Raw genomic sequence first — 22,023 nt, forward strand, 5'->3', positions numbered from 1 at the left:
GTTATTGGTTATCGATTCTCAGAAGCGACAGAAGCTATAAACGCTACAGTGTTGAATGATTTATATTTAAATTCCCATTATCTGATAATGTTTTCATAATATTTATTAGTGTGAATACAGGTAAGCGGCGCCGGTACAACTCGTTGCCTAAGTTTTACCTGAATATTTTAAATTGGCTACTCGTTTGCGCACAACGATAACATCGTGTAAACACATATTTTTTATTTTTAAATTTGATCTTACATAAAGTAATTGTATTATCAGAACAAATTATCAATTTTCTAATATTCTATAGCAATATAAGTTAATCTTGTAATAAAATGCGTTGTGCTATTGTGTGGCGTGTGCTAACAAGTCGTACCAAGCGGCGCATTTAACTGTTTATCTGAAAAGAGCAAATAACACAAAATGTTATAGATTTCACATTTACCAATTCACATTATTCAAATAATTATGAGGATTTGTAAAACGTCTTATACTATACACAAATGCCAAACCCTACGATAATGTTTAATAAAATATAAAATTTTATCTAAAATGCTAAATTGTGCATACTACCGCGAGTTAAATGGATTATTATCGTTATTCGACGTTTAATATTTTCTATTTATACTCGTTTTATCAATTAGGTACCAAGTAAATTTATATTTTTATCAGCTCACATAAAATTGATGTCAGATTTAATGAATCTGACATATATGATTTGTGATAGTTACAAATAGTGTGCCATTATAGTAAAACGATTTATAAAGTTCATCGCGGACCGATTAACAAATTAAAATCTTGTACATAAATGTGAAATTTCGAAAGGGTTACTGTTCATTTGAATTATTAGTATACGGTAGTCGATAGTGTGCATAGTACCTAAACGGACGGTAAATAAATCTAATACTGAAGAAGCGATTTAGTCAGACGGCGTTTTCGTTGTAAGTATAACAGTGCATACAGTATTATATTAATTTGATTCATCTAATATATTACATCCCATCGTAAGCATCACGCCATCATGGTATCGTTTACGTGACGCACAAAACAAACCTTTTATTTTTATGAATTTCATCGCCCGTCTCTTTTTCTATAATATATTATAATGTGAATAACTACAGTAGTGTTAATTAATAAATCAATGATATTAGTATTTCTAAAGGCGGAAAAGTTAATGAAAACGCACACGAGTTAGTCAAGTTATAATTTATTTGGTTTTCAAATAATTGATTGTAGGTACTCTAAAAGTATTAAGTTAAAATAAGGAGACGTATACCCAAGTAAACTTAATATAAAATAGTTATAACATTCATATAAAATGATTTTAACTTAACATAGACGGTATCTATCTACAATAATTGTTCATTTCATATTAATTGCATAATGTTTAATAAAATATAAAATTTTATCTAAAATGCTAAATTGTGCATAATAATGCGAGTACTTATTGGACGTTTGATATTTTTTACTTATACTCGTTTTATCAAATAGGTACCGAGTAAATTTATATTTTTATCAGCTCACATAAAATTGATGTCAGATTTAATGAATCTGATATATATGATTTGTAATAGTTACAAATAGTGTGCCATTATAGTAAAACAATTTATAAAGTTCATCGCGGACCGATTAACAAATTAAAATCTTGTACACACATGTGATAAATGTTGATATGAATGAATGAATGTATATCTTAGTCTGTGCTATATATCGTTTATAAAATAGTCCTTAAACTAATAGACGGGGAATTCTGAGTGGATGGTGCGCACGGACTAAGATTAACCGAACTGGAAACGAACCTTTATCATTTGAACAAGATCTGTTATGCAAAGTCGATGAGCGATTGTGGCGCTGTCTAGTGTTATAAAATTAAACAAATCACTGAAATACTGAATACAGTTCATGAAGCTGATGAAAAACAAATTTATTTAAACTATAAAAGTATAAAATAAATATCTTATTATAACAAGTAACATGTAAGCATTGTTTTATTCTGTGATGTAAGGTTTGTACACATTGACTTTCCGTAACAGATGTGGATCTTTTCATTATATTGTGCAGTATTGTTCGTTTCCAGTCCTGTTAATCTTAGTCCGTGATGGTGCGTCTTTTCTAACTGTGATAGTACGCGGTGTGTGTATTGATAAGGCGCACGGTTACAATGACTGTACAATCACAGAATAATAATAATTATTATAATTATTATTGTTTTTATTCTGTGGTACAATCCCATAGTTCTTGTGCGCATACGTGGTGATCAGCGCCCTCACATGTGAACGACGGAACTACTACCATTTGGGTACCGTCTGGCGTCTATTCGTATAAGGTTTATACGCGTCAAGTGTATGGGTCGTTTTAATCGGTGACACGAGATGGCGCTATTTCGACGATCTATTAACACGTTGTAATTTTAACGACAAAATGGACTTTTAACATTTATAAAGTCAAATAAAGCAACGATATTATTGATTTACTATTATGTTTAAAATTCAACCGTTGTATTATTTAATTACTTTTTTTCCATTTTTAGTTATCAACGAAATTATTTACGGTCATCCGTGTTAACATGGCTGGTATGGATTGTGAGCAGTGATAGTCTATAATACGATGCCGAAGAAATATCTGCTTTGGGAGTTCATTACCTATTAATCTACATTGCGATATCATACAAGTGGTTATAAATACACATATGTTTTATATTGCAATGCAGAATGATAGGGTTGGACTCCCACACAATACACATCAATAATTTATACCGAGAATTCCAAAATCTGCGTAATCATAGCATTTGGTATGACACACGCATATTGTCACAACTCACGACACACAGGGATGACGCAATTTTAACATTAAGATTAATCACTCTTAGCACTCAGTTTATTTTAAAAAAAAAAAATGTTTTTTCGATAATATTTTTTACATTATTTGTAATTTTTCGTAAGATAGATATTTTAGATTCAGGGTGTACGAAAAAATGTATTTATTTTCCAATAATATATGAAAATTTTTCTGTTATAATTTTTTGATGCAGCGTAAAAATTCATTTCAATTTTACGAATTTGTCGATAAAAATTAAAGGCTCGATAATAAACCTTTAAAATATAATTTAACATTTCTAGCAAGTTCTGCTTAATTACAGCAATAGAAACATATAAAAAATACCAAAGCTGCAATATAATAAATATAAATAATAATAACAATACAAATTGCAGTTTAAAACTAAAATGTTGTCAAAATTGGGAATTAAAATGAAAAAAAAATTATATTTCTTCTTTTAATTTTAGTTATTTGTTATTATTTATTACCAATATCAAAATTCAAAAAATACGCCATTACGTGAATTAATATTTTCTATGCATAGTCAATGAAAATGTAAATGTATTTAGTTTTATTACTTTAAACTGTTTCTATTACTTATATTACTAATCAATAATCAATTTATACCGTTTTCACGAGATACGACAGTATTGCTATACCTACGTATTAACTCTTATTAAAAATAAAATTATAATACTTTAATAATTAATGTAATGTACCTAATGTAGGTATCTATCTAAATTTGCGATGTTATTGTTAGGCAACAATTTGTTTAGCATACCGTATTACTATTATAAATATAATTGATAAATTATCAATTAATAATTTGGTGTATACTTACATTCAGCGAATTGTTTTTTCATATGCAATGATACTTTTTATAATATCTATAATTGAATTTAATAAAATAGTATAAGTACCTTTGCCTATTGGCTATTGGTTGGTTATTCGTGCCAGTGCTAGGATTTGTTGCATGTTTTTTTACTACGTCCAAATGGAGTTTTAGTGAGTATAATGTCCGTAATTTATATAATTCCGATGAAAATGGAACTATATTTATTTCACAATATGTTTTCGCATAAATTGAGCTTAATGCATATTTTATTTAGTATGATCGTATTTATTGTATTTAAGCTGATAATAATTAAACTGATCAAATTATATAACTTGGTTTTTGCTCAAACATAAATTTTATTTTTATAAATACAATCCTATGCTGCTACAATATACTACGTTCGCAGATCATTTGAAATCGAAAATTTAAAAAAATTGTTTTCGTAACATATAGCACATGTATTTCTAACATTGAATGTGAGTTATAAATTTTATTGCTAAAATAATAATTAACGCATTCGAAAAAAAATAATTTTTCATTTTTAATCTCAATTATATTACATTAAGACAATCTGCTAATCACTGATGTATTTCAATGATTAAACATTTTTGTTGTAACTATATTTTTGTGTGTATCTTTTAAAAATTAAATTGCATATTTTACAATTTTTTATTGCATGAAAATTCTATTTTTGATTATAACCAAAATACCAACTTCAATCATGAAAATAATAGTAATAGCATAATTAATTTATAAAAATTTAATAAAATATAAAAATAATCTTCTTTAATTATATTATATTATGTACAAAGCACTATTAGTTATGTGCCTCGTCAATTCATTAGCAGTAATGTTAAAAACTTTTCAACAATATTTAAATTATTTATTAAACATAAGTTAAGATAATTATTAATTTCAGTTCTACATACTGTATTGGACTTCTTTACCTCGGACTTTTGATAGTCTACTATATAATATCTATACCTATTGAAATTATACACGATTAAACATATTATGTTGAAAAAAAATTTATTTATTTGGCATAGTTGGTGATTATAGATATTTAGTTAAATCTATATTATATAATAAGTACCTATATTCAAGAGCGTTTATTTGGTGGCAGGGGGGCATGTTCCTCCACTGGTTTCCCGTGTTATTATACATTTAAACATAATATATTATAATTGATACATTGAATAAAGAAAATTGATAATCATAATGTTCGCTACAGTTTTTGTTTTAACGTTTATCTTTAGTAATAAAATGTTTTTTTACTTTTTTAAGTACCTAATAATAGTAATTAATTGAATTAAATAAATAATAAAGTAAGTAAGTACATTACTTATGTTATATATTTTATACTTTATTAGAAATTGAAAAACTTACTCGTCTTTTTTTTATAAATAATTATATAGTTATGATGATAAATTGATTAATAGTATTGTATGAATATAAAATAATCATTAAATCGTAGAATATTATGTTACATAAACTTGCATATAGCAGTAAATAGGTTAACAGAAAGGTTAATATTATTGGAAAAAATCAGTGTCTCTGGATTTTAGAATATGGGCACTCTTATTAGATATATTAAAATATTCAAAATTGATCTAACTTATATTCTTATGTCTATATATTATACGTATTCGTATCAAATAGTTACCTATTCTAATAATCTGAATAATCTGATTGAACATCAGTAAATATATATTTGAATTTGTCATAGTCATGACTCATTTAAAAAAAAAAACATTTTCAGAAAACCTTTAACATTCTATTTTGAAATCTTGAATATTAATATGTTTTATACCAGTAAGTCGGTGTCAAATAAATGGGTTAGTTGATACAATTGGTAAAATATAAAATATTGATACTAAAAAGGATACTCGTAGACTTTTGTTTTATATTACATATGAATAATAGTTAAAAAAATGAATAGATAGTTCATGTTCACTCAGATTCTATTATAATATAAATAGTAAGTACTTGCAGAGGTCCCAGGTATATATACTTATAGATTATGAAATTATTATTATTTATTACTATTTTATATTTTTTGTAATGTTTAAAGCAATGTTAATAGGTAGTCATTGAATTTGAAAAAACTAAGTAGGTCACATTTTTGCTAAATTTTCACCATACTATCACGATGGTGTTGTATTGTTGGTAGTTTTTCGTTACTAACTGTACTAACTATATAATACATAGGGCATAGGTATTATACTAAAACAAACGAAGATAACTCTTATCTCTTAAATTTACAAATAGATTAATTTACAATATTTTATAGGCCAAGGCAAGGTTACATATTATAACCTTTATTCCCAGGAAAATAGTCAATAATGTTAAACTTAAGGTAAGTACCTAGGTGGGTGTGCACTGTGCATTATAAATCTCGCGATCCAAGTTTCAATTGACGGAAATCGAGTACAATATTATTGGAAGGGCTAATATTTTAAAATAGGTAGGTATATATAATTAAGAACAAATTGATTGAAATTTACACCAAATATTTATAGTAACAAATTTTATAGTCTCTATAGATATTATTTGTATACATTTCGATTACAAGATAAATTGTATAGACATATATACTATACTTATGTAGTTATGATATAACTTTCAAGTATCAACGATTTTTTTTGTTTTGGGATACATCATATTCATATATCAATTAATAATTAATAATTTTAATTTATAGGTTATAAAAATATCTAGTTATATGTTTAAAAATAATTTCTTCTATATTTTTGGTGCAATATTTTGGATATTGAATGGATTGAAAATTGAAATTTTAATTCGTGTCGTTTTATTATTATCAGTGGTCGAAGTGACTCAAAATAAGTAGAGAGATGCCTAAAATTTTATACTAGGTATTGTTATATTACACTCTATATTATACCTATGTCCTATGACCTATACCTATAAGTAGGGTCGCATTTATGAATTTGGTGCCCAGTACAAATTAAATCGTTCACCACCCCTTCCTCTAGGGTATATTTTAGGGAGAATATGTTTGGATATTTGTCCCCCTAACCGTGAAAATATAAAATATACACTATAATATAATTACTTTTAAATTTTATAAAACAGGAATAATTTAATGAAACAAATAAACTTATGAATTTTAACATTTCATAATAATATTAAAATAACTTTAGTACTCCAATATAATATAATATTATATACCCTTTATAACGTATAATAGCAAACTTATTTACACTTCACAGAAATTATGCAAATCATAACTCATATTATAATAAATTATTTTTCTTAAGAAATAATAAGTAATATTATAATAATTTTGTCATTCATTCAATATCGAGTATTCGAGTCTGTTTCATAAATAGAATCACTTATCACGTGATAAAATAATATTAGACAAAATTATTATAATCTATGGTGACTAAATAATATAAACAATAATGAACAGTGATTATCAATGCGGCATGCGCGTTATGTTTAAACGTTATAAAGTTTTTAAATTATTAAATTATTTGTTTTTCTTTCCATCACGATTATCAGAATTAATTCAATATTTTGTGCCTCTTTACTACTGCTCCTAAAAACTATAGTCGCCCCCTAAAAATTTGCCACCCGGTACAATTGTACCCGTTGTACTCCCCTAAATGCGGCACTGCTTATAAGTGAAGAGATGACAAATGTAGATTATTATAAGTGGTGGGATGCATCGTAAGTTATATCAATTATAGTTTTAACAAATCATATCGATTGTGTTTGTAAAATATTTTTAAAACATAAAAGTAAAAACAAAAATAATAGTTTATTGACACTTCTAAAATTAATTATACAATATATATAAAAAGTGCAATAAATTTTTTCAAATTGCTCGAATTCTTCTGTATTTTACAAAGTATTTTCCTACAATTATATTAATTTTCATTAAATTAAATCATATAATATTTCAAACACATACAACAAATTTGTTCAAATGAGCAAAATTAAATGTAAAAATACAAAAATAGAAAAAAAAATGAATAAAATAATTTAAGTAATCTTATAATAATATTGTACTCATAATAACTATTAGAATATTATTTTTACATTCAAATTTACTTTCTATCGAATATAAAAACAATGAAATGTAGAGCACGAAACAGAATAAATCACAAATGAGATGTCTTTGTTTTAACTGACATTGAATTTGAATCGTGACTAGATGTTGAGATATTTGCTTTTGTTTTTAAAGTTCAAGTGGACGTTTCGCTTTCTCCTTGTAGAGAATCCATCACCAGTAGGATCTAAAATCCATGGGTAGTAATTGGGACATTCCATACAAGTGAACAGTCTGATAGTCTCTCCGGGGAGTTCTCTGGTGGTCAATGGGCAAGGATTTGATAGCGAGCAGAAGGGTTGTCCTTTGACATCACATTTGCTGTTTTCGTCTTTCCATTCTGTGAAATCTCTCATGTTATCTAATTCGGTTGGTGTTTGCATCCATTGAATAACCTTTAAAGCAAAATACCATTATACATTAATACTTTTTACCACTGAAATTTGTGTTACAAAGCTAAATACCTATCTTATTAATGACTATATCATTTTCTATTTTATTCGCATAAATACTTAAAAAATATCGTTTGCATTATAGTTAACCTATTGTATTTAGTGAACATTATATTACTTAAAATTATTAGATACTTATTTTCAGAATTATTATGTAGTGACTTTCTTTTTTTGTACTTATAAATACATATTAAATCTGTTTAACCATAAGATATTTTGTATAATTATTCGTTAGTTGTTGCTGTACGACAACATATACATAATACATATACATAATATACATATGTTATTACTTATTATAATAAATTATTATAGGTACAGGTATTTTTATTTACCTAACCTACAGGTATAAATGAGTTCAAACTTACTTGCAACATGTTGACGAAGTATACGTCGTTTCTCTTCAACATTTCTTCAATGAACTTGATAAGTTCGTCTTTAAATTCTTTTTTGCTCTTAAGCCACGAAGCGTGGAAGTGTAGTCCTAACGGAGCACGGTTGGTAGAGAAATGGCGATTGAAGTTGTGTCTGAGCAAGCGTCCGAACTGTTCGCCAGTTTGGATGTTCGAACAGGAATCGACCATGTGACAACCTAATAGCATAATATATTGTACGGATTGAATTAGGTGAACAACCGTTTCATCTGTTATTTTTCTACAGAATTTAGTCACAAACCTGGCAGAGACTCGTCGAAAGTTGGGTCATCACGTCTGTCAAGCTCGTTCATGACCATTTCCCATACTGGATGGCTTCGGCTAGGACAGTTTTGGGCGTTACCGTTACACTTGTGTGGCATTCTGAAGAACAGAGTATACGGCCAGATGGGAACTCGGCCCAAGGAAGCGGTAATGGAAGCGTCGTATACAAAGAACTGATGTTCCATCATCTGGAACTGTTTGTTGCCACCGACTCTTAAGTATGGTGCACGGATACCGACGATTGAACCGTCAGAGATGTTTGCGAATCTATTGGATTAGAATTTTTAAATAAATAACTGTATAGTACAATAGTGTATAGCCATGACGTGGCATTGTTTTAAATAAATTATATTGTTAATTAGCAATCAACCATACCCTTTATATGAGTAACGTGCATAAACACATTTTTTCTTTTAATACACATTAATACTACTGCATTAAACGAAATACTAAAGTGTACTTAATATTAAAGTAGGTTTTGTGAAATCGAATTGCTATTATTCCAGGATTGAAAAATTCGTAAAAACGACTCAAAGCGTATTAAAATATAAATATTATTGACCAATGTTTCGATTTCTTAAATTCTATACTGTAATATACTATTTTACTATTTTTTATATCGTTGAATAAAATATTTGGATTGCAGAAATAAAAAATGTAAATAATACATTTTTACTATTAGTAATTGGTATTTCTAATTGGTTACAAGTGTTACAACGGTTTCATAATATACTTAACTTTAGACTTTAGTAGGTGCACTAAATATGTAAACGTGGTAAATATTAAATAATATTAAGTATACCTTTCTGTAATAAGTCTAGCTCCAGCCATCTCGGCCAACCAATCGTCGTAAGATCCACCGGTCCAATATTTAGGATCATCTTTGTGTGTCAATGAGAACACAGCGATTTCGTGTCCTTTGCGGTGCAATTCTTGTACGAAAGCATAGTTGGTGTACTTGTGTGATACGAAGAACGTTCCTTTGATGGAACAACCGTTGGGGTTCATTCGGTTGGGCAACGCGTTATTGAAAATCTCTTCATACAAATCCATGTTGTCGACATTTACGGCACCGTTGAATGTAATAGTAATCAACTGAGGTACCTATACATGATTATGTTAAACGTTAATATCCGATTTGTTATTTAACCATGTTAAATTAAATGTGTTTTTTCAATTTATAGGTTTAGAAAGTACATAATACATAATATTATAGTACCTACTTATTGTTTTATAAAAATCGATTAATAATAATTAATAACGATAAATAAATATTTTTATTTATTCAAGAAACGACGATCATCATAATTTTTTCTTTAATTTTTTTTTTGGAAAAACAGAATGTCTGTAGACTCCAATTAGTTAAAAAAAATTTATTAATATAGGTAATATTTTGTTAAAATTGTTTTAATTCTGTGTGCTAAATATTTAAATATTAATTGCCAAAAATAAAGATTGAAAAAAAAACACATTAAAATCGATTTGAGAGTTTCGTAAACAATATTATTCTTTTGTAGTTACATACCTGACTAGGTTCCAATCCACCGGGTATTCTAGTACCGTCAGCTGAGCAGAAGCAATCAGGCAGCACACATTGGTTGGGATCACAATCTGGTGCACGGTTCGGGTCAGTTTCCACGCCTAAAGTCACGAACATAAATTGTAAACGATAATCGATCACGTTACAGTTCAACAATTGCATAATTACTACAACCGATAACACTTACTGCAAGCGTTTTCATCAGACTCGTCCTTGCAATCATATCTGTCATTACAGAAAAGATCTTTGTTCATACATTCACCGTTACCACATTGTAGTTGATCCTTTGGACATACTGGTTCGTCTGTTTTCAAATTTGGTAAAGCTTTTCTGGGTTCTGAAAAAAGTTTAGTTATAGATCTCAAATTTCAATTAAATCATTTTATATAATATTCAACGCCAATGAGCATTTTTTTTTTATTTAAGAGTTGGTTTCATCGTTTGATGCTTTGAGAAAAATTTGATTTTATAATAATTCTTTCTTATTCTATACTTGATTTATGCATTTGTTCTTAAGATTTTAAGCTATAATTTCATAGTAATATATTTAAAGGCGTTGAATATTATTTTAACTGTAGTAGGTAGTTATTATTACTAGTAATTACTAAAATTTCTAATTAAGAAAAAGCGATGGATAGAACTATAATAATTAATAAGTGCAATAATATAGATAAACGAGTACGCAAGAACATTCTATGTAAGCTAAAAGCATTTTTAAATTTTATGAAAGTATGGACAGGAGTTTTGATTGGAGTTGGTATCTAATAACTGAATATTTTACAAAAGGCGCTAACCACCACTAATCCAGCACTACAAATTTAATTTTATTAGCTACAGTAGGTATATTGTATAGTCTATAAATATAAATATGTTATTATCATACAAATAATCGGTAGTTATATTTTTACAAGGTACCTGTTGAAAAAAGTAACTAGGTATATTCTTATTCTATCCTGAACTTATAGCTGTTAATAATTCAATATTAATCTGTTTTGTAAACAGGAATACTGAAAGTAATTGAAGAATAATGTATCTACTTTTATGCAATTTACAGACCGGTTGTTGTGTTGCCATATTTTCGTGCTGTTAATAATTATCGTTTCGAAAAATATATAATACATTCTCATGACATAAAACACCAAAGTCTAAAAACCAGAAATCGATGTACACTTTTAATTGTTTGATCAATTCGATGATTTAAGTTTGTTTTTATTTTTAAAACTCGTTTTTAATTTAATTAACTTTTTCTCTAAGCAACTAAATGGAACTGGATTTATGTGATTGCGTATCTGTCTATGTGTTACATAAAAATGTAAGTCACGTTCAAGCATGCACGAGATTCGTGATTTGATTGAATATCGTGATCTTAAGATTTTTAAAGTATATTAGTAATTTATTATGCATATATAATATATATAACTGATACTTGTATTCATGTAAATATTTAAAGGGAAAAATGTTATTATTTTTTTATTGATAAACAATTTTTGATATCAACATTTATTTTTTAAAAAGCAATACCTCATATTGTAAAAAAAAATTTGAACATTAAGTAATGTTTTGAATGTTTTATGTATAGTTAATTATTAATCATGATTTAGCAATGATGATGTAGCAAGCTATAAGCCATGTTACTGTTAGTCTTATTTATAAAAACAATTGTTAGATTAATAATAATAAAGCACATGCAAAGTAAATAAATAGATATTAACCGTTTTAAAACTAAAAATAAATTTGATAAATAATAATACCTATACATACTAAAGCTACATGCATCTTCTAAAAAAAGATAGAAAAACACGATTCCGGGATTAATTTAAAAAAGCCTACCTGTGTTTGGCGCACAGGTCTTTCAAAACTACTCAACTAATTTTCTTTGGTAAACCACATACATTCACATAGAATAATAGATATAATAATAACATATTATGATATGTTAATTTTTTTTATTTATTTTTTTTTTTGCAATGTACAGTTCACACTCTCGTCCTTCACCTCTAAACAGTGATATCACCACTTACTGTCCAAACGGTTACAGTTGGTGACTTTACCCTTCCAATCACACGTCTGCTTATCTATGTCGAACGCCAAACCAGACGGACAAGTGATTTGTTTTATACCAGCCTTAGTGCACCTGAAGGAAAAAATGCGTTCATGCTATTTTTATGTTAAAAAAAGACATTGTCAAGTTTAACTTAATTTCACTTTTTTTTATGACGTTCAATCGGTGATATGCTGAAAATTAATTTATTTTAGCCAAAACAAACAGATGCAATGCATGTAAGGTTCATGTAAATAAGACACCATTAAATATAATATATTTATATATTATATAAAAACATATATTATGCCTATCGACTTTATATTATAATGGTTATGTTAGGTATTGTTAGTAAAAACAACGAACACGGGCAAAGGCGTATTTATGATATTCGAGGCAATTATAATACTATATAGTAATGTCCTTAGTATATATATAGTATGGATGTGTATTTCGAGCTGCGCAGACTTAAGATTAGCACCAGGGCAAATTGAATTTTGTTTTATATTGGTTCAAATAACAACAGTAGTGATACGTGTATCGCTTAAAGCCCGTAGACCACATTCTCCGACCGTTCGTCGTACTTACTATCTAATTTGTCACAATTTTTCACACGAGTTTTCCAATCGCAAGTCTGACGATCAATGTCAAAAGCTAATCCTTGAGGGCATCGGACGCCTGCGAGACGGGTAATGCCGTTCTCGCCTGCTTGATCACACCTATTCAATCAGGGCATCAATCATACCAATAAAAAAAATACAAAGTTTTTGGACATGCACTGAATCGGCCTACGTGTAACGTACAGTTAATTTTAATTTGGTAAGATTTACCAAAAAAAAAAAATAAAAAATTTCTAACAAATCTTTTGTTTGTTTTTAGTAAGTATTATACTATATAATATTTATAGTTATATAGTTATGTTTTGATAAAATAAACACGAATGTTGAAGAAAAAATAATTTGTAATAACAAAACTAAATATAAAAGTTGGTTTAAATTCGTATATCATTAAAATGTAGATGGATATAATTTATTAGGGTATTTATTATAGCTGTTGAAATTTCTAATACCTTTGCATTACTGTTTGTTTTTTATTATTATATACTATATAGATATATTAATTTTTTCTCGTAAAAATGACTTGCATTAAGTTAAAGCAAAACGTGTTTGCTGTTTAAACTAAAAGACATTTTTAAAAATCAAATAGTATATCTGTCGACGTTATTTTGAGGTTAATCGATTGTAAAAACGACGTCATGGTAAAGTTTACGTTCACCGGGTATAGCCATAGCTATACGATGATGTAACGGGATAAATAATTATTATTCAATGTTTTCAACATTTCACATAAAGTTATAAGTGATTGACACATCTATTTATTACAATTTATTAGTTGATATAAATAATATTATTTATTAGACACGAGTTTGATGTATTTAAATGCATTTTAATCACAATCTTAAATATTTACCTCACGACGTCTCTACAGTCACCTTCGATGGTTAAACGAAAGTACTCATCAGCTGGTCGGTTTTTACACAGTTCATCTACTGATTGTTCGTCACCTTCATCAGCTTGACGTTTCTCTCTTGGCATCATAAATCCATTGCCTGCATAAAACGAAATTCAATGTTTCTATTGTACTAATTTTCAAATAAGGTATAAGATTTTATCAATTATTCTATGTCATACTATTTAAATGAAATAAAATATTAAAATTTTAATCTATCATTTATCCCTCCACTCGGAATTCCAAGTGATCCGAGGTTTATTCGCAGTGACAACGTTATGATTTTAGTATTAAAAAGAGTGAGTTTATTGATTAAAGTGCTGAAATGTTACAAACATCTTACTCTAATACGACTTAATAATATAACATGAGCTGTTCATAAACTTCGCAAGTTCTCGCTCTCTTAAAGTCACACAGATAACACAGTGGTGCGCGTGGCTAATCGGATCAGTCGTCAGTATATACCTATTATTGCATTTCAGGACGAAGATCTGTGTATAGTGATTCGTATACAGACGCATAGTTGTATAAAGACATTTCTATATAATATACTGTTTGAAGTCAAAAAGACTTATAAGAAAACAATTGATCAAGACTTAAGTCTACTGATCAAGGTTGGCCGTTGGCGTCAGTGCCAATAACACGCGGTGAATAGATAACACATTAATAAATTCTACTATATATCATATTATATACACACCGAGTTCTGACAAATCGTCAATTATTATAATATACTTTACAATATTATGTCGTATAATAAGTACGTGAACATTATATTATGTGTATGTATTAATAATGTATATGTGTGTGTGTGTGTGTGTGTGTGTGTGTGTGTGTGTGAGTCGTGTGTGGGTGCGTTTGACATGTTATACTTTGTATTTCAGCTGTTTTATATACAAGAGTGTCATTATATTATTATTTCTCAGAACAAAACACAATAATAATATAATAGTACAGTTCTATATGTAGAGTCTGCAGGTTGGGCTCATTGAACGTGTAGCGGCCAAGTCACGTAGTATGACCGTGGTGCCCATTGTTCAGGCGACGCGCAAGTAAAAGGCGTTGGAAATCGTTGATATTACACCGGTATAGGTATATGTGGTTCGAGTAGTGACGAAAAGAGAAAATAATCGGCCGAATCGCGCGTCATATACAAATCATACTCCCAGATAGACCCACTCAAATATGTGTATATTATCAGATATACCTGCTATAGTATATATTAAAATAAATAATATGATATATTATAGCTTGTGTTTGATGCATAAATAAATTAAATCGATACATTCCAACTTGGACCACTTTCTCGAACGATGAGGTGGAAAAATCTGACAGGTTTGCACTGCAGACTCCCGTACATGTTAATCGTAAACGACGTCATAATGGAAAAATGATTTATAATTAATATCTGTACACAATTTCTCTCATATTATACGAGCCGAGCGTTCGTGTTTAATTAATTCAATGTGTTAAAAAAAAAAAATGAAATTTTAACGGGAATCTGTTTACAACATCTAGTATTTCCGAGAATTTAAGTGATCCCGGCTACTAGTTGTATAATACAAAAAAAAAAACGTAATAATCAAATACAGGAAACATGAGCAACACAATATTTTAATTCAATATAATATGGAATGTATGGAACTCAACATTTGTTTTCAGAAAACAGATAGAAATTATGAAAACAGATCGCACAAAAAACTTTTTATCAATGATGTGTATACGATAAATAATGTCCAAATAGTTTGAATAACTCTGCAGTGCCTGTTTTCGTGTGTATTCGATAATAATATATTTGTATAAATCGTAGTTGTGCAACAAAACGATCGAGAGCAACGAACTCTACTAGGTACTTCTATTTTACTCACGAGTTGCTTTCTTTTTAGACCACTTTATTGATATTATGTAAAATTTAAAATTTTCTTTGTTATAGGTCATCATATAATTATAACTATCAGACTATCTCGTGATTTTGTTCGTTGCGAATCGAAAACGATAAAAATATGTATAATATTATATTATATAAACATATGTCGTCTGACGACTGCAACAGTTTGTTTTGCAGAATTCGCACGTTAGATTTTCTTGTACTCTATATTATGTAGATGTCAGAAAGTACTAAAAATGTGTGTCTTGTGCTCGGAAAAATGCCCTACAGAAATAACGACGACGCTGTGACCGCCGGGGAATATATGTAGAGGACAGAAATTTTTGAACGCGTTTGGAGCGTGAACCTATACTACGTTTTTAAGTATTATATTGTATAGCTGGATTGAAATATCTATCAATCATGTTACTGCAGTGGCGAATAGTATATATATAGGTATCTCGTGAACGAAGAGGATTCTGTGATTTCGGATCGCAAAAAATCGAATATCGTACAATATCGTGTATATATTATAAAATATATAGGTAGGCAAGTATAATATTATATTATCGCTCATTATCATTTATCCTCGCTATAATATTATATTATAATATAATATAGAACCGTTGTCGTCTTATATAATACGTATTTATAACAATATATTATGTATATATTATGTGATGCATGTTATATACTTACAGTTGTCAATGGCCTGCGACAGGCACATCAGGAGCACGACGGCCAGAGCAGCTTTTCCCGTCATCGCTACTGCGTGTGGGTTCGTGTAATGAGCGACGCAGACCAACACTGCCGGTGTATAGGTAGATATCCTCGGTCCCGTCACGATCCGTTCGCCGTTTCCCCTGTCTTCTCCGCGGCGGCGTCACGATATTATACCAGCGGCGCAACGTATATAAACACCGTGTAACACGATGGTAAGTACGCCTAGCTGGTGGGGAAGCAGCTCGGTGGCCGATTTTCCCGCTGACGGGGGGTCTTTTTCGCCTCCCCCGCCACAAACCGTTTGCCGCGAATGCGTTTCGCACGCCGTCTCGGGCGCGCATGCGCCGCCAGCACGCGAGCACTTTCACCGCCGCGACGCCTTGACCACCGTACGATATTAATATTATTATTATGTTGTTATTAGGTATACCATCGCGCGGAGGCGCCTGCCTCGACGTGCGGTGGGCTGCTGCTACTGTGCTGCTGTTGTTGTAGTCGTCGTCGTCGTCGCTGTTGCTGCTGCTGCTGCTTCTACGAGTGACGCGATATTATACACGAATATAATACCTATATCATAACATTCATAACTACGTACATAACAAACGGCCGGCGATGGTCTGTAGTTAAAATATTATAATAATGTTATATGCGTAGGTATATATATGACGTGTGACGGGTTAACTTTTCGCGCTAGGAGCGATGTTTTCAAAGTCGGGGACTTTAACGGGTTTTTACGGATTAAAGAAAAGCACAGTTTAAGAACGTTTGAGTACATAATAATATACTTATCAATCGATAATATACTCAAAACGTATATATATATACTTACTGTGAAACTTTAATAACAAAACTATGTCGATACCTATACAAATCTTACTAATATTTAAATAAAAAAACATTAACACGCCTTAAAATATCCTTAAAGTATGGCTAATACAAATTCATGCTCTAATCATCCTTATAGATTGGTATTTTTAAACGCGTTAATATATTTTATTGTCTTACACGTATCTAACTCTGTTATTTTATGGTATACTGAAAGTACCACCTATGTTCTATAATCTTTAACGCAAGTTTATATATAGTATACTTCGAAAACTACACTTTTGTTAACTACAGGGCGAATAATTAACACAATAATATTATAGCTAACGAAGCTACAAATTTATGACTTGGTGACTTTTTTAATATAACAAAGGTATTTAATGTTTCACATAAAGTCAGAATATTTACTTGTATATAATATAATATTATCATTTATCAGCTACTATTGCACGTACATACTTAATATTTAATGTTTTAATTCTAAATTTTTACTTAAATTTAAAAAAATAGCTATTTTATATTTTTTAGTACCTAATAAAATTGTATCAGTAAATATTTCAAATAAAATATATTTTATAAAACAGAGCTCATATTATATAAGTATTTAACTACCAAAGGGTCCTAGTCGCATAAAATTGTCTTATATAAATCAACAGTATTCGGTATATTTAAAATTCTAAATTAAAAATAATACATTGAGTTATATAATCTCTTTAAAAAACGTATAACACATTATTATATCCATAACTAAATAGTAATTAATAATTATAGTGCCATTCGTATGTACATTGCAAAATTTTTTAGCGATGTAATTAAACGGTTGATAAAGTTTACCTGTTCGGTATTCAAAATCCACATAACGTTTAAGCGCTTATAATACCTTTAAATAGATTCCACGTTTGTATATTAAAATAAAATAAGTATATATTTTTTGTTGGGAACTATAGAAGCCACATATGTTATTTATAAATATGTTATACTATAATAGGAATATATTTTGCTTGCAGTATCACAACTGAGGCAGAAACCACGATAATATTACTTTTAATTCACTTAGATCGTTTATTGCATAAAAATAACAGCCAAATTATACAAAATTATCTTCATAAATAATTACAATACATGATCCGTAGTGGCTGGAACCTATTCGTTTAATATATATACATATGTACGTATAAGTATATAATTTAATGAAGTAAAAATTTCTATATTATGTGAATCTGCCGCGATTGTCATATCACCCGTGTTGTCATATGAGAAGGGTCGAAGAAACGTCTTGGTTAGCACCTTTAACATTATCATGATAGCAATATTGTCCAGCTTCATTAAATTCGCTTTTTTACAAGTTGTCTAGCACGCTTTTCATCCTCTTTGACAGATAAGATGACTTTTGCTACCAACTTGTAGAAAACTCAACATATGATTCTTCAGCTTCATTCAGAGTCTCAGTTCTCTCCATCATATCAATATGAAAATCTGGCACATCTTTGAGCACCTAAAGTGAGTATGTTTTTCAGCACTCATTGTTTCCGATCTCATGGTATTTGAACAAAGTATATATTTAACGATATCTAATAAGGTGCTAGATAAGTATAAGCACTAAGTAGAGTGTGCTAGTGGTGAGGGCACTGCTGAAGACATCCATAACTTGTAAGTACGTAATATATAATAAGGTATCTATTAATAATATTTATGATACTATTCAAACATAGGTACGTGAAAAATGTTGCATCACTACCACCTCAAATATGTATTATAATTTATAATTAATAAAATATAATAAGAATTAAATATATATAAGATGAATCTTCGATTTTGTTTTTGATATCCCGCTTTATTACATTTAATCGTAATTTACTATGATAATCATAGTAAGTTCTGTTTAGCAGCTACGTGTGTATGATAGGTTTACAGAATTTTTTGATTTACATCGTAAAGTTTGTGTGCAACGTCGGCTTATCGTGTTTACAAAATTGCTATTACTTATTCATATTCATGATAATATATAATTTCTAACTACTACCATACTACAGTCTTTACGTGCATAAAAACCTACTTATGTATTTAGTATATAAATTTTATATACTAAATATATATCATATATGTATAGTTTATATTATACATTGTAGTGCCCTCCAAATGTGTTACGAGTTTTTGCGACATTAAAAAAAATATATATAGATGGTACTCAAACGTGATTTGGTAAGCCAAAATGTAACCTACCTATATTTTAGTATTGTATGACACCGATTATTATACTTTAGAATTTAGGAACGTGTACGGTATACTTACATAATATATAGGCATTAGGCATATTATTTTTTAACCCTTTTGATATTTCTCTAATTATGTACAGTACATATGGAATAAATAAAGTAGATATAATAAATGTGAATATATATTGTACAAAGGGAATTTCGGAATGTTTTTTATCATTTAAAATGGTTTAATTCAATAATAAAGAAAAATGTTCATCAACTGTTTACTGATGTTTTTATACATAATTATCTACAACTTATTATGGTTTTTACTTTTTATTTTTTATTTTATTGTATTTTTATATATTTTTTCATCTATTGAGCTACCTACTTTATAAAAAGCAGTTGCACACTAATATAATATGTGATGGGCGAAACCAGTAGTGTAGATTTTATAATATTGACTCTGTTAATTAATACAAACATGTGTACACCATACATGACAATAAATATATAGTGAGTTATAACTTATAGGTAATACTGCTTCCTGGTAGACGTATGCCCTTTTATCAAGTATCGACTAATAATAATATAAACCTATAACTACTATAGTAATAAGTAATATTTATATATATGTCTTATGTACTACCGTGAATACGAGTCATGCAGTAATAGATAAAAAAACATGTATAAATATGTAATATAGTAATATTATTATAAGATATACACAGTATGTATTGCATACGTATATGCAGGGTGTGGTGAAGAACTGAAGTAAAGCATCCATTTAAAAATTATGAATACAATTGTTTTATAATAATTAAACTTACATGACAATTATCAATGTATAATATAATTATAGAATATTAATAATTGTTATGGACATTAATTTATAAGGATGTGAAAATTACAAAAAAATACCATTTAATTCTCTCAAATACCTTATAAACCAATAACTTAATATTTTATTCCGATCATCTGTAAAATTCATAGACAAAAAAGTAGTTTTAAAAGCATTGATTTATTTTTACCTTTTATGATTTTACAACATAAATGTTCAAACGTATAAATCAATGATCGAATATTTTTTACTATTTTTTAGATTAATGTAGGTAGTAGGGGTTTGTAGGCACTTGAACTCTAGGACTATATTATATAGTCATTAGTTAATGAACATTAACCCAATATACTTACAATAATTCATTTACTAACTTACATTATAAATAAAATAATTAATAATTAAAATTAAATATTTGTTAAACATTGTTTACAAGACATTATACTTAATATACTCATGTTAATTGAACATTTTATGTCAAACGACAAACACGTGTTTATATTTAAATATAAAACATAATAATATACGTATATTATATACCTTACAATAATATTATTTTTACCTGTAACCCACGAGTATAATACTCAAGCTGATACAAAGTTAGTAAGGAATTAATATGACATTAAGTTAGCGATAATGTCATCGTAAGTGAAATTAATTGTTTTTAAGTATTTTAAAGTTATTTCGATGTATGCAAATTGAAAGTATAATGACTATAGAAATTATGTATAGGTTATAGGAATGTACATTTTAAAAATAAAGTAACATATTATTTACAATAATTTACAATCTGTATTGGGTATTATTTTAAATTAATATAATTAAAATTAAAATTAATATTAAGGAAGTATTATGATTTACAATTAAAATTACCAAGATTTACCAATTGAAATACAAAAAAATAACGAGACATGAGTATACCGAGTATATATGTAATTGTAATTTCAGAGTAATTTCTTGCGTCTTGCAATTAAATGTTAAGGTTAAGATATGAAATCTTAACAGTTTAAAATACTTGTTAAATTTTCAGAAAAGGTTTTGAATGAGTCATGAAAATACCACTCAGCCATTCAGGGTCATTTAACTGCACGTTGCTGTATAAGAAAAAAACAATCCTGTGAATTGTTGCAATATGCTGTAACATAGCTTTGCATGTTGTTAAGCAATTATAAAGTGCACTTTCGCATTTGGACAGCGGTTAAAGGGCGAAGGTAATATTTTTCGATAGATAGTCTTCATCAAGTACCATGTAAAAATAAATATGCGTGAACATAAATGGTGTCCAATTAATATCGTGCGCATTGATTACCTACAGCAAAATATTAGCGAGTAAGGTTAGTTAACTTAGTTATACGTATGGATAATAGATGTACCATGGTTTAAAATAAAAGTTTTAAACGCATGTTAAAGCAAATTTAAACTTTAATTTTTAAACTATTTATATTGATTACCTACCTATATAAAATATTAATAAAACTAGAATATTTATTAATTGTTATACATTTATACCTATTATGTCACACGCATAATATCGATTTTGCTAATTGTTTGATGTTTCATACTTTCATAGTCATTGGCTACATCCAAATTTTTGTATTTTACTTTACTTTCACCCACAAT

General features: G+C 28.5%; 1 protein-coding gene across 2 annotated transcripts; it reads right to left on the reverse strand.

Moving 5' to 3' along the window:
* Positions 1 to 7,402: 7,402 nt before the first annotated feature.
* On the reverse strand, positions 7,403 to 16,703 carry LOC114129969 (chitin deacetylase 1). Of its 2 annotated transcripts, none has more exons than XM_027994843.2 (9): positions 16,519 to 16,703; positions 13,914 to 14,052; positions 12,424 to 12,536; positions 10,590 to 10,739; positions 10,388 to 10,503; positions 9,665 to 9,966; positions 8,840 to 9,129; positions 8,533 to 8,756; positions 7,403 to 8,107 (listed from the first exon to the last, which is right to left on the reverse strand). In XM_027994843.2, the coding sequence occupies exons 1-9, from the start codon at positions 16,580 to 16,582 to the stop codon at positions 7,814 to 7,816; spliced, it is 1,692 nt and encodes a 563-aa protein (XP_027850644.2). In that variant the 5' UTR covers positions 16,583 to 16,703; the 3' UTR covers positions 7,403 to 7,813. The 2 variants fall into 2 exon arrangements, with proteins under 2 accessions (XP_027850644.2, XP_027850643.2); XM_027994842.2 differs by lacking the exon at positions 12,424 to 12,536 and adding an exon at positions 13,032 to 13,162.
* Between the last annotated feature and the right edge of the window lie 5,320 nt (positions 16,704 to 22,023).

This window comes from Aphis gossypii, chromosome X, assembly GCF_020184175.1.
Source record: "Aphis gossypii isolate Hap1 chromosome X, ASM2018417v2, whole genome shotgun sequence".
In the NCBI taxonomy this organism is placed as follows: Eukaryota; Metazoa; Arthropoda; class Insecta; order Hemiptera; family Aphididae; genus Aphis; species Aphis gossypii.

Bases quoted from the DNA above. Each gene is read 5' to 3' on its own strand.
- LOC114129969 (XM_027994842.2), bottom strand. From the start codon at position 16,582: ATGACGGGAAAAGCTGCTCTGGCCGTCGTGCTCCTGATGTGCCTGTCG. The intron at 10,504-10,589 runs GTAAGTGTTATC...TCGTGACTTTAG, and splicing joins GTCTGATGAAAACGCTTGCA to GCGTGGAAACTGACCCGAAC. The intron at 9,967-10,387 runs GTATGTAACTAC...AATCATGTATAG, and splicing joins GTGGATTGGAACCTAGTCAG to GTACCTCAGTTGATTACTAT.